The sequence below is a fragment of the Hippocampus bargibanti genome, linkage group LG17, assembly GCF_051943395.1.
Source record: "Hippocampus bargibanti isolate YZ-2025 linkage group LG17, ASM5194339v1, whole genome shotgun sequence".
Taxonomy (NCBI): Eukaryota; Metazoa; Chordata; class Actinopteri; order Syngnathiformes; family Syngnathidae; genus Hippocampus; species Hippocampus bargibanti.
This window is the reverse complement of record NC_142750.1, coordinates 5,631,496-5,646,387: the sequence shown is the minus strand read 5'-3', so window position 1 is coordinate 5,646,387 and position 14,892 is coordinate 5,631,496. Positions and strand designations below refer to the sequence as shown.

General features: G+C 43.0%; 2 protein-coding genes across 3 annotated transcripts in view; one reads left to right on the top strand and one right to left on the bottom strand.

Annotated features, from left to right (window-relative positions):
* The first annotated feature begins 1,260 nt into the window (after positions 1 to 1,260).
* st8sia6 (ST8 alpha-N-acetyl-neuraminide alpha-2,8-sialyltransferase 6) lies at positions 1,261 to 7,356 on the top strand. 2 transcript variants are annotated; one of them, XM_089018352.1, is made up of 6 exons: positions 1,261 to 1,623; positions 2,714 to 2,788; positions 2,912 to 2,986; positions 3,104 to 3,215; positions 3,350 to 3,555; positions 4,851 to 7,356. In XM_089018352.1, exons 1-6 carry the CDS (start codon positions 1,493 to 1,495, stop codon positions 5,332 to 5,334), a joined length of 1,083 nt encoding a protein of 360 aa, XP_088874478.1. In that variant the 5' UTR covers positions 1,261 to 1,492; the 3' UTR covers positions 5,335 to 7,356. The 2 variants fall into 2 exon arrangements, with proteins under 2 accessions (XP_088874478.1, XP_088874477.1); XM_089018351.1 differs by having other exon boundaries at positions 1,263 to 1,623; positions 3,104 to 3,248.
* A 5,070-nt stretch (positions 7,357 to 12,426) lies between these two features.
* gjc1 (gap junction protein gamma 1) overlaps positions 12,427 to 14,892 on the bottom strand; it is a 35,458-nt gene continuing 32,992 nt past the window's right edge. The window contains exon 2 of the mRNA XM_089018350.1: positions 12,427 to 14,401. Coding sequence (XP_088874476.1) covers positions 12,908 to 14,347 — 1,440 coding nt within the window. The 5' untranslated portion in view covers positions 14,348 to 14,401 and the 3' untranslated portion in view covers positions 12,427 to 12,907. The remainder of the gene's footprint in view (positions 14,402 to 14,892) is intronic.

Sequence of the window (14,892 nt, the reverse complement as noted above, 5' to 3'; positions counted from 1 at the left end):
ATGTTAGCGCTGTGTTCCAGTTACAGCTGTTGTTAAAGCGCTATATAATTATATATATATGATTTTCTGTATAGCTCTCTCTCTTGTTTCTATTTATAATTGTAGTTTATTTATTGCATTCTATTTGTGATTGTATTTTATTTATTGTAGTACCTATGCTTGTCTGACAGTAAAGTGTCCTTGAGACCTTTGAAAGGCGCTTAAAATGTAATGTATTATTATTATTATTATTATTATATAAACCAATATGTATGTGTTGCATTGTATTTTGGACAACTGCCCTCATTTCAAGCTCATATAACTCCAGATCCATATAATTTAGGAATTAACTCTTTTTTTATGATGAAAGAAGAGAGTCTACGGTTTGTAACGCTGTATTGAATGTTCATGTAGTCCTAAAACTCAATATCCTGTGTGTATTCCTGAATTTGTTCGGGTTTTGTTTTTTCTTGTTTGGGTGTCGATGAAGCGCTGGCCTTGGCCTCCGGCAAGGTTTTTTTCCCTTCCCCAAGGATGCAGAATTTCCCTTTTTTCCATGTTCGCACTTTGTTCCAGCTTCAGCTGTCATTAAAGTGCTATATAAATCAATGTATGCTATTGTATTTTGTACAGCCGCCCCCATTTCAAGCTCAGATACCTCCAGACCCATATAACTTAGGAATTAACTGTTTTTCTGATGGAAGAAAAAGTCTAAGGTTTTTAAGGTTGAATTGAATGTTGATGTAGTCCTAAAACTCAATATTCTGTGGGTCCTGCAATTTGAGTGAAAATGACAAAAACCCTGGCACTGGAGTGGACACATTTTTGCACATCATCTGGCAGTGAATGAGTTAATGTTTTTTTGCCATAGTCCTGAGGGTAAAATGAAAAACACACCCCCTTACTCATAAGTTTTGCAGTCTGATGGATTTCCTGTTTTTTGTTTCGTTTCCGCTCCGTGCCGTGCTAGAAGCTCCATTCCGTCCCCTCCCTATGCTCCACCCCTAACCACTGTTCTTTTTGTTTTTTGGTGGTGGTGGTGGTGGTGGGGGGGGGGGGGTCACCAGGCTCCAATGAGGCACCTCTGGCCCTCTCCCTACATATGTCCTCGGAGGCTAATTAGATCCAGGGCACTCATGTTACTGCCTGCCTTCTTGTGCCATGAGGAGATAGAGGACAGAAGGGGGAGGTTGTGTGGGTGGAGGATGGCCCAGGGCGGGGAGGGGGGAACGGGGGGGAGGGGAAAAAGGGGAAGGCAGTGGGAAGGTTACTTTTTTTCTTTTCTTTTCAAGAAGTAGAGACCTTCAGAATCGGCAGCTTTTTTCGCTTTGGCGACGGCCCTGAAGATATGATATGAATAAAGATCCATATTTTTTTTTGTAAGTTTGTATGAAGGGGTTAAATATGAGGAGAGTAAATTTTGGAGGTGAGAGACAGAGGGAGGTGCGACTGAGGTTGAAGTAGGAAATATGACAGCTCATGGACTTCGGGCCGAGAAGTGGTGATTTTGGCGATGCGTTTACCTGCTGAAACGGAAGGAAGACCGCAAGCCAGCATGGCTTCGGGCATGTCCTTTATGATCGCTCTGCTTTGCTTCGGCAGTTTGTTGTCAACTGTCACCTGGTACTTGATTGACGATGAGAGGTACGTCTGTCTCAGGGTTGACTAGTCACTTCCTTTTTATTATGTTCCGGATTTTGACGGAGAGATGCTTGTTTTGATATTTGTAGAGCTTTAAAGAAAGAAAAAAAGGGGAGAGGTCAAATATAACAGCAATATAACAATATGACGAATCATTCGCTGTCTATTCTAATAGGAAAATGATTTTTTTCCCCTGCTTAGTCAATATTTCAACTTTATTTTCTCTCCAAAATTGATTTTCCTATTGTTTTAGATTTTAACCAAACATAAATTTTACATATTTTTTTTCTCATGTTTTTACTTTGTTTCCTCAAAACGTTCTGCTCACTTTCCCATAATCTTATTTTGTTAATATTCAATCAAGCATCAATATTTTTTACTGGAAAAAGTTATTGGAACATCCAGATTTTTCCCCTCAACCTTCTGCCATATTTTGTAACCTGAATGCCCTCACATATAACAGCTTTTTGAATGCACTTTGGAAAATTCACCAAATAATCTATGTCACAAAAGAAATATGCTGGATGTGAATTCGTAGAAAAAATACCAAACACAAACTACATTTTGCACAGCTCAGATGCAGGTAGTGAGAACCTGATATCATTGTAGTATACTTCCCACAATAGGCTAACTATTTACAGTGACTGTTTACAGAGCGTATTGCGAAGTGGCCGAAAGCAGATTTGCCGGAGTTGATGTACGTAAAACATGAGCAAAATAATAACAAAAAAATGCAGTGACACAATGAATGTTTACTCAAATGCTTTTAGAATCCATTTTGAGTACATCCTGAAGTACAATAAATAGTGCTTAAAGGGGAATAGGCGGTTATTTTGCCTTTGATAGAATTGTTCCATCCATCCAGTGACACACAAAAACGAAAAGCAAAATAATTTTGGGAAATTAATTTTGGGGATACATACTTTTCGCCTTACACACTGTCTGGGAACCAATTAAGTTCGTAAGCCAAGGTATCACTGTACTGTAGTGTAGCAGATGAGGAGCAAAAGGAAGATTCTTATTACAAGTACTGGTCATAATATTTGTATTCAAATACATCACAAGAAGAAATAACTATTTTGTGTTTCCACAGTGCAGTGAGTGCCTACAAAGTGCCCCCTTTAAAGAAAAATGCCCCTGAGCCCTCTGGCTTTTGTAAAGGCTGTAGGTGAGTAAGTGAGCTTGCACAAGTGGCCCCTCAATCCACGCCGCCATTCAGTTTTATTTGTTTTTTTTTTTTCCCCCCCCAGTCAACTTTATTTGTGGCCTTCGTGTCCGTCCTTTGTCGCAGGGAAGTGATTGACAACGTGATGAAGCGTTACCCTGAAAACTGGATGAAAAACGTGTCGAACCACCGAGCATTTACGTAAGGCAAACTGGCGGCTTGTAGAAACACCCCATGAGTCGTGCACACAAACAAAGCTAACGACTAGCATCACAAGCTAATGTGAGGAAAAACGTTTTTTTTTTTCCGGTTTCGCAGGTACAATCTCAGTCGCTCCTGTCGTGGTTATGAGAGGGCCATCGTCACACAGGCCAACACGCCCGTGGGAACTAAGATTCAATACGATGGAGAAAAGCGCAGGATCCTACAGGTGACGCCGGACATTTTTAAAATCTTCATCAAGGTAATAAGCACACTGCAAGCATTTGTGAATTGCTAAATAACCTATACTGGATTTTAACATGAATTCACTCCACCCTTACCTTCACTCGTGTCAACTTTCAGGATCATCCGTTTGGCAACAGGTCGTTCGACACGTGCGCCGTGGTCGGCAATGGAGGCATCCTGATGGACAGCGGCTGTGGGAAAACTATCGACTCCGCTCAGTTCGTAATCAGGTGCAATCTACCACCTTTGAGCGATGAGTACAGCGAACACGTCGGCGTCCGGACGGACCTCGTTACGTCCAACCCCAGCATCATCAAGGAAAAGTAAGTATGGCAACACATCATCATGACACACCCACCAGACCGTAAATCTTAGGACCGTGGTACCTTGGCTTTCGAACTTTCCGATAGGAAACCATTAAAATGAGAATAATTCGTTCCCAGGTCCCCATAAAACATAATTTTCTACTTTCTAATTTTCTAAGCCTTAAAACTACACAAAATATACCTTATTTTATGTATAATAAATGTGCAATGGTATTAAAATTAAAGAAATAAACTGTACTGTATAATAAAGTGGTTTTATTTACCTTTTTGATGGTCGATAGCTTGATGGAATGGAGTGGCCGGTTTCATCAGCATGACACACTTGATGAGGAACGTAACCTTCTTTCACATCTTGAGGAATGATCCCTTATAGGTGCTTTCTCTGTGATAATTTTATCTCGTTCCTCATCAATTGTGTTCTGTTTATCTGGGTCGATAGCTTTTTGCATCAAGTGTACAAATGGCTTGCGCGGGTTGTTTGTGGAGCCTGATTGATGGGATATTTAAACCTTGCAATTTACACTCTGCCTTTGAACAATCAAAGTTGAAACTCTCACTGTCGTCTGACTGTCTCTTTAATGTTTAAACCACCCCCCCCCATCACTGCTGCGTTATTGACCAATCATGTGGCTTTAACCAAAGACTGGGGGCGGGGAATAGAGGACAAAAACAGTCGGCTGCCATTTTGTTGTTATAAGAACGGGCTAGTTCACGAACGACACATCACTCATTGAGGCAGCTCCGTGTGTAACCCGAAAAAAGTTCATATGCCAAAGTAAAATTTTCTTAAATTTAACGTTCATAAACATAAAAGTTCGTAAGCCAAGGGGTTCGTAAACCGAGGTGTCTCTGTATATAAGTTTAAAACCAAGTTAGCCGTTGTTAGTGTGTTAGTGTTTAAACTTATCAATTGTCAGCCAAATTAAATCTTCTGTATTTGTCAGCGAGCTAGCTAGGTCGCGAGCTAGCTAACAGGCGACCGGGTTAGCAGGCGAACTTGCCCGCAAGCGACCTAGTTCGCTAGCTAGCAAGCACCAATTAATTGGAGTTTGAAAACTCAGTTCATCAATACGAAAGAGGATTAGTGTCACTTAAGAAAAAAAACAAGGTTGGCAATATTCTCACGTTAATCTCAGAATTCTGACTTTAATCTCAGAATTCTGAGATTAAAGTGAGAATCTTGCCAACCTTATTGTTTTCTTCACTGTCCCTCATCCTTTTTCGTACGTAAGCAACTCCAGTCATTTTGAAGAGTTCTAATTCGTCCCCCCGGTTGGTCCTACCTCCCCCAGATACGACTCACTGATGGGACGGCGACGGAGTTTTGCGGAGAGACTCCAATCCTACGGGAAGGCCCTAATCCTCCTTCCAGCCTTCAGCTTCGGTTTCAACACGGCGCTATCAATGCGGGCGGCTTACACCATGGAAGATTTCGCTAGCACGACTCACCCAGTCTTCTCCAACCCGGACTACTTGCGCAATCTTTCCGATTTCTGGAACATCAGAGGACTCAAATCCCGCCGGCTCAGCACGGGCATCATGATGGCCAGTTTGGCTTTGGAGCTGTGCTCCAACGTCCACCTGTACGGCTTCTGGCCCTTCACCCACCACCCACACGGACTGTACGCGCTGACCAATCATTACTACGATGACAGGAAGGTCAACATCAGGTTTCACACCATGCCGGTAGAGTTTGACCTGCTGCTCAAGCTGCATAGCGAAGGAGTGCTCAAGCTTCACCTTGGGGATTGCTCAGCCAGTAAAAGGAAAAACTAAACTAAACACTCAAGACTTTTGGGGGGGGATTATTTATTACTGCGCGTCATCCAATTTGAGTGTGGATTTTTTTTTTTTTTGGGGGGGGGAAAGTAATTCTCTTCCCAAAACGTACATTTTTATTTTTTTATCACAAATGTTGAACTCTTTTTTTGAACAGAAACAGAAGTATTTGAAAGTTATCTTTTTCAACATTACAGTGATACCTCGGTTTAGGAACCCCTTGGCTTACGAACCTTTCAGTTTACGAACGTGAATCATATTCATAACTGGATGAGTAACAAGAAAGCAGCTTCTGCAAATCTGAAGCTGTAGTTTTGATTCGAGAGCAAAGCAAGACATCCTGGCGTGACATCACAAACAAAGGGGCGGGACCTTCTGAAACTCAGCATCTCCGAGGTCATTTTGAAGTCGTTTTGGGACACTTTAACTCATTTTTATTGGTGTTTAGCATTTGACTGAAAATATCAGCTTGCGTGTTTTGGGTATTTGTGATGCTATAAAACGCTTTTCCTGACATCAGTTAGGAAACAAAAAAAAATTATGTCGGTTGTCCTTTAACTGGGGTGAATAAAACTCCTCTTTTGACAATGCGGAATTAACATTCCTAAACATGTTAGTTATTTATTGGCTAATCTTGCTGCTATCTAGCTATCTATTAGTTATTTATTGGCAAGCTAATCTCGACATCTAGCTGGCTATCTAGCTAGCTATCTATTAGCTAGCTAGCTAGCTCTCGAGCTGGTTTTCTGTTAGTTATTTATTGGCTAGCTAATCTCGCTATCTAGAGCGCTCTCTAGCTGGCTACCTTGCTACATATCTATTTACTAACTAGCTATCTAGCTGGCTACCTCACTAAGCTATCTGAATCAGAATCACTAAGCTATCTATTAGCTATCTAGCTGGCTACCTAACTAGCTATCTATTTGCTTTCTATATGCTATCTATGAGCTATATATCTCGCTAGCTATCTATTAGTTATCCATTAGCCAGCCACTTTCTATCTATTTGAGTTATTCCAGGCTAGTGTCTAGCTGGCTATCTTCTTGTGCCGGTCCCAAGCCCGGATAAATACAGAGGGTTGCGTCAGGAAGGGCATCCGACGTAAAAGCTTGGCCAAAAAAACATGCGGATCAAACCTCTAAAGATGGAGGACACTGATTTGCTGTGGCGGCCCCTTGAAGGGAAAAGCCGAAAGGAAAAGAAGAAGAAGCATCATACAAGTGTAATGATAAGTTCACAAATTTCCAACACTTTCTCCTCTCCTCAACAGGGCGCAGATGATACATATCCAGCTAGCTATTTGCTATCTAGCAAGCTATATATAGCTATCAAGCTGATTTGTAACAGACAAGGAGACAGAATGAACTTAACACAACTAGCTAGCTCTCTAGCTAACGAGCTATTAGCCATCTATGAGCTATGCTATTAGCCTGCAATATTTTAACCTAACAATTTTTGGTAACCTAACACTAGCTAGCTTTCCAACTATTTCAGTTACTTCCGGGTTGAGTGAATGCTAGCACGTGGAGCTGCCGCTGCTCACCCACAGAAAAAAATATCCCTTGACTGTAAAGTGACCTTGAGAGTTATGAAAGGCGCTTATAAATACAATGTATTATTATTATTATTACAGTATTAATATTATTATTTCTAGTTTTTCATCTTCAAATACAGCAATCATCACCGTAATATAACAAAACTAGCTTAACACTTGTATTCTTTGGTGTTTTCCATTTATTTTTCTTAAAAAAATAAGTCTTTTTAACATGCATCTCAAATATACCCATTACAGAATATATATAGTATATAAAAAACTTGGCAAGTAACTTGAGTAACATGTATTTTTAAAGGCATAGGAAAAACACATTTTGGAACAAAGACTTTCTTTTTCTTTTTTGTTTTGTTTCTTTGTCACGGAAGCAAAAGAATGCAGCTTGGCCACATAACATTGTTTGACTGACACCTGCTTCTGTGACAGGATTTCCTCCAAATGTAAAAAAAAAAAAAAAAAATCCACAAGATCAGTGTGGGCTTGTGTTTTTTTTCTTTTTTTTTTTTTAAATATTGCTTGGCGCCTCTTGTGTCTGGATAAAATGATAATCTGTTTTGCGTACTTGTTCGCTACCGTAGATAGCGACAGATGCGGGACCTGAAATATCACATGCTTGAGTAGATAGAGCGCTATCAATAGATTTAGCGATGGGAATGCATGCAGCTTGATGCTGGTCACTGAGGAATTATTAAACTTGGTCCCACAAGTGAAGGTATGAGGGAGACAACAGTGATGAAACGTCGGTGGACGGTAGGGGGCCGTCACCCCATATCGCCCCCCTTCATCTGCACACCACTGGAGTCTTTCGATCAGGGGTGTCAAACTTTTTTTTTTGCCACGGGCCACATTTTAGTTACGGTTTCCTTTCGAGTGACGATATGAATTCGGGGAAACCATTACAATGTTGCATCTCTTACACATATTACACACAGAATGCACAATAAATTAATGAATAACTAGTTTTCAAATCTGGAGTCAAGAATAATGACTCATATTGTGGTTTAAATATGCCAATTTCAAATTTTGGTTCGGACTTTAGTAAGCATGATGGAATTTCACAAGTTTAATTTGGTTACATGGGCCGAATAAAATGATGTGGTGGGCCAGAATTGGCCTCCGGACCTCAACTTTGACACACCTCCAAATTTGAACCATTCGTCAAAAAAAGAAAATACACACCAAAAAAAAAAAATCATTTGGGGTGAATTTGTGAGGACCCTTCTGAAACTTTAACAGATGCATATATAGACTCTCTCGAACCCTTTAGAATGAAAAACCGGTGAGGACCGGCCAAAAGGTCCTCACTTGTCAAAAATGTCCTCACTACGTATGGTATAAAATGTTAGTGGTCCTCACAAGACTAGTAATACAAACACACACACACCTTCGCGAAATATTGCTGCGTTTTCAGGTTTTGAGGCCTATTCGAGGCATTCAAAAAAAGCAATTCTGCCATCCGTGCTCTTTTAGCTCGGAGGGTACCTGAACGCACCTTCTTTGGAACGGATGTACGGTAAATCATCACCTGCAAACCCCGCATTGTAATCTTTAGCTGACACTGACTGCTATTGAAAACCGGGCCTGAACGGTCGCCTTCACTTTTTCGGCGGGTGAAATCCACTCATGCTTGACTGCTTTTGATTTGCATTCGCCCAAGCGTTGATGCTATGCAAACACAAGCTCGTTTGGGGGCATTCTGATGCCATGTGGCATTCGGGCGAGTCATCTTTAGTAATTTTTTTTTACCCTGTCCCTTACGAAGTTTTAGCCCCAGATGGTTGATAAATTCCTTTTTACTTGAGTTGATAAAACAATACACTGCCCTTTATCTTGTACATTTTACAATTTAAAACACCATGACCAATACAACTCACACAGTCTAACTCATTCACTGCCAGACATGTGACAAAATATGTCCCGCCAATGCCAGGGTTTTTGTCATTGTCATTCAAATTATTCTTATCCAAGAGGCTTCGTCAGCAAACTAGTCTTTTGCTGGTAGTTTCGGCCCTATATATATATATATATATATATATATATATATATATATATATATATATATATATATATATATATATATATATATATATATATATCCCTACTGTCCAGACGTGGCAGTGCCAGACTCTGCTATGATTGGTCTCTGCTCTCAGGTTGGGGGGAGCAGAGGACTACTCTCTGCGGCAACACTGCCTGAGTAATAGGTCTACGACTGGCCTGATTGCCCCATTTGCTCTGGTATGACCTCATCAGCATAACTAATCCTATGTTGCCAAAAAAGACTGTTGTACGAACGATCCTAATTGAACCCCACCCCACCATGGCGATTTAGTGAAGGATTTTAGTTGACTTTAGTTCTATCGGATAAGAAGCGAAACGTCCGACACCTTCAAAGAGGTACAGATGATGGCTGAAGCAACCTTTTCATCGATGGACCACCCTTGTACAACTGAGAGCTTACAGACGTATTCAATGCAGCGTTAAAAACCTTAGACTCTTGTCTTTCATCAGAAAAAAAGAGTTAATTCCTAAATGATATGGGTCTGGAGTTATATGAGCTTGAAATGAGGGCGCTGTCCAAAATACAATGCAATACTGTAGATACATATTGGTTTATATCGCGCTTTAACAACAGCTGTAGCTGGAACAAAGCGCTAACATGGAAAAAGGGGAATGCTGCCCTTTTGTGGAAAAGAAAAAAAAACATTAGCGGAGGCTATGGCCATTGCTTTATCAGCACCCAAGCATGAAAAAAACAAAACCCGAACAAATTCCGGAATGGCGCTCTACGTCATATTTTCAATTCCGGAATATATTTGCTAATGGCAGTGAATGAGTTAACCCAGTTCTACAGTTTCTGTACACTTTGTTGGGGTTTAAAAAAATAGCAGGTAAAAAACCCATGTAATAAAAACAGCCACCTGCTTGTTATTGTGGTCGTTGTTTTAAATCCCAACAGACACCGTAGAAAAAAGAAAGACAAGTGACTTTTACCCAAAAAAAAGTTGGTCGTTTGGGGTAAGCATGGCCACCGCATTCCAACGTTTGGCACGGATAAAAAGTCACACAAAACAGTGTTTGGTCTCGTTTTTTAAAAAAAAATGGCTTGGACCCCTCAGAGTTTCACAAGAGCTTGGATCAATATGAACACTTCGGATCCATCGCAGGTGCTGCGGGAAGCAATTGTCGAACTTGGACTGCAATAATCACATCGTCCAACAGAGGGCAGTCAGTTCACAGGCGTCAGAGAACAAGAAACTGGGAAGATGTGCGCCGTGTTGCTTCGGGACAAACAAGCGGAAGACACCTTTGGGATCGGACAAACGCGCACTGAGACATGAGACAAATGTCAAAAACACACAAAAGGGGACACGAGACGTTGATTCCTTCGCTTGACGAGAAAAATATTCACTGGAAACCACAAAATGATCCACTACTTCTAATTTCCCCATCTGTATGTTACTTAGTGAACGCTGGCGTCAATGGCTGCCGCTGCTCAACCACGGAAAAAAAAGTTGTTATCCCGTGAGTGTAAAGTGTTTTGAAAGGCGCTTAGAAATCAAATGCAGTGATACCTTGGCTTACGAACTTAATTGGTTCCCAGACAGATGTGTAAGGTGAAAAGTGTGTATCCCAAAATATAATTTCCCATAGGAAACCATTTAAATGAGAATAATCCATTCCCAGGTCCCCATAAAACACAATTTTCAACGAAATAAGCCTTAAAACTACACAAAATATACCTTATTTTATGTATAATAAATGTGCTATGGTATTATAATGAGAGAAATAAACTGTACTGTATAATAAAGTCGTTTTATTTGCCTTTGTGATGGTCGTTGATGGCGTGATGGAATGGAGTGGCCGGTTTCATCATTAGCATTAAACACTTGATGAGGAACGTAGCCTTCTTCTTTCATCATCTTGAAGAATGATCCCTTGTAGGTGGTTTCCCTGCGATAATTTTATCTCGTTCCTCATCAATTGTGTTCTGTTTAGCTGGGTTGCTAGCTTTTTGCATCAAGTGTACATATGGCTTGTGCTGGTTATTTGTGGGGCCTGATAGATGGGAATTTTAACCTTGCAGTCTACACACTGCCTTTGAACTATCAAAGTTGAAACGAGTCCAAATTTCACTGTTTTCTATCCATTTTGTCACTCTCTGTCGTCTGCCTGTCTCTTAAATGTTTAAACCACCTCCCCTCACTGCTGTGATCTTGACCAATCACGTGGCTTTAACCGACGACTGGGGGCGGGGAATAGAGGACCAAAACAAGCCGGCTGCCATTTTCTTGTTAGAACTGGTTCGTTCGCGAACGACACGTCACTCATTGTGGCAGCTCCGTGTGTATCCCGAAAAATAGTTCTTATGCCAAGGTCAAATTTTCATACATTTAACGTTCGTAAACTGAGGTATCACTGTACTGGCATTTTGTTTCTTTTCATTTTTAACATGGCGTCATTGCGATTCAAATCAGGCTAGGATCCGGATTGTGTTCGACAATTGACCCTCTTCCATTCCAAATGACAGGTAACAAGGACAAGCATTAGGGAATGAGACACATTTGACAATAATAGCCCAGACAAGCTGCATCGTCTTATACACAATAAAAGGTTTGTCCAGCTCGTAGGATTTCTCAAAGGCAGGAGTTTTCAAACTTTTTGGCTCTAGGGGACACTTTTTTTTTTCCTCCAGACCCACTCATGATCCCATCACGATTTAAACAGAACTACGAGGTCAGCGGTGGAATACATTTGAACACCATTGCTACTCATCTATAGTCAGTGAATGGATTAAGTCTTGAATACATTAAAGGAATATCCATATCCATCCATTTTCTAATCCGCTTATCCCCGTGAGGTATGCGGGTGTGCTGGCATCTATTCCAGCCGTCTTCGGGTAGGAGGTTAGATACCCTGCATTGTTTACCAGCCAATCGCAGGGCAGACCCTTAAACTATTCACATTCACACTTAGTGATACTTTGGAGCGGCCAATCATACTCCTATGGATGTTTTTGGGATGTACCCATCAGCGGAAACCAGAGTACCTGGAGAAAACCTACATTTTGTTTTCAAACACCAATAGTTCTCAAAGCATTTTTGTTGTTGTTGAAAATATTTTGTAATTAGCTCATTCACTGCCAGACATGTGCAAAATGTGCCTACTACAGTGCCAGGGTTTTTGTCATTTTCACTCAAATTGCAGGACCCAGAGAATGTTGAGTTTTAGGACTACATAGCTATCTCAATAGCTATAGATATATATATAGATATATATATAGCTATTTGAGTCATGAAACATATCAGCTATCTAGCTATCGATTAGCTAGCGAGCTAGCTTTCTATCTATTTGCGTTACTTTTGGGTTGAGTGAACGATGGCGCGTGTGGCTGCCGCTGCTCACCCACCGAAAAAAAATGTATCATGTGACTGTAAAGTCACTTTGAAAGGCGCTTGCAAATGAAATGTATTATTATTTTTATGAACATTCAATTCAGCGTAAAAACTGTTTGTCTTTTTTCATCAGAAAAAAGAGTTAATTCCTAAGTTATATGGGGTTGGAGTTATCTGAGCTTGAAATGGGGGCGGCTGTACAAAATACAAAACAATACATCTTGATTTAGATAGCGCTTTAACAACAGCTGAAGATGGAATGAAGTGCTAACATTGATAAAAGGCAAATGCTGCTTCCTTGTGGAAAGGAAAAAACATTGCCAGAGGTCTGACCAGCGCTTTATCTGCACTCCCTGTTAAAAAAAAACAAAAAAAAAGACAAAACCCAGAACAAATTTGGGAATGGCGCTCTGTCCACGTCATATTTTCAATTCCCGAATGAATTCGGGAATGGCAGTGAATGAGTTAACCAGTGTTGCAGGCCTCATGATCAGGCCGACACCCCTTCAAAGGACCCCCCGGAAAAATACGTGTCCCCTGAAAGTCCCCAAAAGGTTTGGAAACACCCGCGTAAGGCACTAGTGGTTTTGACTGGAGTCTGGACACTGCATACGCATGGTGGTTAAATCCATACCGAGGGTTTTCCCTCCCCTGATTTGCTGCTGCTGCTACTGCTGCCCCCGCCGCTGCTCCCGCCCCCTTTGCCGTGCTTGAATCTGTGCTTGCGTTCTTTGTGAGCTTGAGTCTGGATAATGTTGCTCTGGGGTTTGTCGTCCTGGCTGTCGGCGAGCTGCTCCTCGGCGCGGTGCTGCTGACTGTAGGCCTGAATGGCGGCCTCCAGTTGGTCGTGGGCCTGCTGGATCATGTCCTTGTTGATGGCCACCCGGGCCTCCCCCCCAGTAGGGAAGTTGTCTTCGTTGCTACCGAATTGCTGCTGCTCTTCCTGGGCGATGTTTGCCCGATTCTGCTTGCAAGCCATCTTGGCGTTACTCAGGTCGGTGTAGGGCATCTGCTCCGGTTTCACCACGATGTTGTAGCCGGGCGGCGCGGACGGGGTGTTCCAGGAGAAAGGGTAGCCGACGTAATCGGCCGGTCCGTCGCCTCCGGCGTCGCCTTCGGATCCCGCCTCCGGTCCGGCGCCGCCGACCGAGCCCTCGCCGCCCACGTTGGTACCCAGCAAGCCCAGCTGGTACTCGTCGTCCGGCGGCGGGCAGCGGCGCCGGCGTAGAATGTCGCAGATGGAGCCGATGCCCAAGTGGAGCATCTCCCAGACGTTGAGCGTCAGGCATAGGACGGTGACGCCGTACATGATTCGCAGGAAAATGGTTTTCTCCGTGGGGCGGGACACGAAGCAGTCCACGCTATGCGGGCAAGGCTTCCCCGAACAAACGAAGACGGGCATCACGCGGAAGCCGTACAGCAAATACTGACCCGTGAGGAAACCCGCCTCCAGCACCGTGCGGCTTACCAGTTGCAGAACGTAAACCCGCATCAGCCCCTCGTCCCGAATTCGCGTGCGACCGTCGTGTCGGATTTTGGGTCTTGGGGTAGGTTGCAACGGATCGCGAGGCCTTTTGGGAGGCTCCATCTCCGGGACCTCGTAGATCATGGGATCGTCCTCGCGATCCTCCTCCGTCTCCTCGATACCGCGGTGCTGTCGCGCCCCGAAGCAGATTTTCCGGGGCTTCCTGTGGGTGTAACCCCCTCCCCCGGTGGTTCTGACGGCGGCGGCGCCGGCTCCTCCCTTGGCTTCATCCAGCCGGGCGATCTTATTGACGGCGTAGCCCATGTACATGAGCGACGGCATCGCCACCAGGATGATCTGGAAGACCCAGAAACGAACGTGCGAGAGCGGAGCGAAGGCGTCGTAGCAGACGTTCTCGCAGCCTGGCTGCCCCGAGTTGCACACAAACTTGCTCTGCTCGTCGTAGTAGATCGACTCCCCGCCGACGGCCGTGAGGACGATCCGGAAGACGATGAGCACGGTGAGCCACAGCTTCCCCACGAAGGTGGAGTGGTTGTGGATCTCCTCCAGCAGCCGCGTGAGGAAGCTCCAGCTCATGGTGTCGCTGGACAGTGGGGCAGACAGTGTCCCTCTCTCACCTGTTCACAGACTCTGGAATGGGGAAGGGGGACACAAATCAGGACCAATGAGGACACTCTTTGTAGCATTTCACATTCTGTAATTTCACTCTCTGTTTACACAAGTAAACAAACACGCGACTATGAGCAATATAGATAGCGCTAATGCTAGCGCTAACCCAAGGCGAAAGCTGTCAGGGCTGCTCAAAGCCACAGAAAATGCGGTTAGCATCGCAGCTAAAACAACTGAAACACATTTTACAATAGTAATTTCAATATTTTCACTTCGGTTGAAATGCAGGTGTCTAATTTAAAGCCCAGGGGCCAAATCAGGCTCTGCAGAGTATTTCCTATACCCTGCTAGAGTCAACATAATCGATTTTCATTGCTGCTACATTGGATGGAGGTACACAAAAGAAGACCAATGAAGACACTCTGTAGCATTTTACATTCTGTAACCTCACTCTCCATTTGCACATGTAAACAAACATGCGGCTGTGAGAAATCAAGCTAGTGCTAATGCTA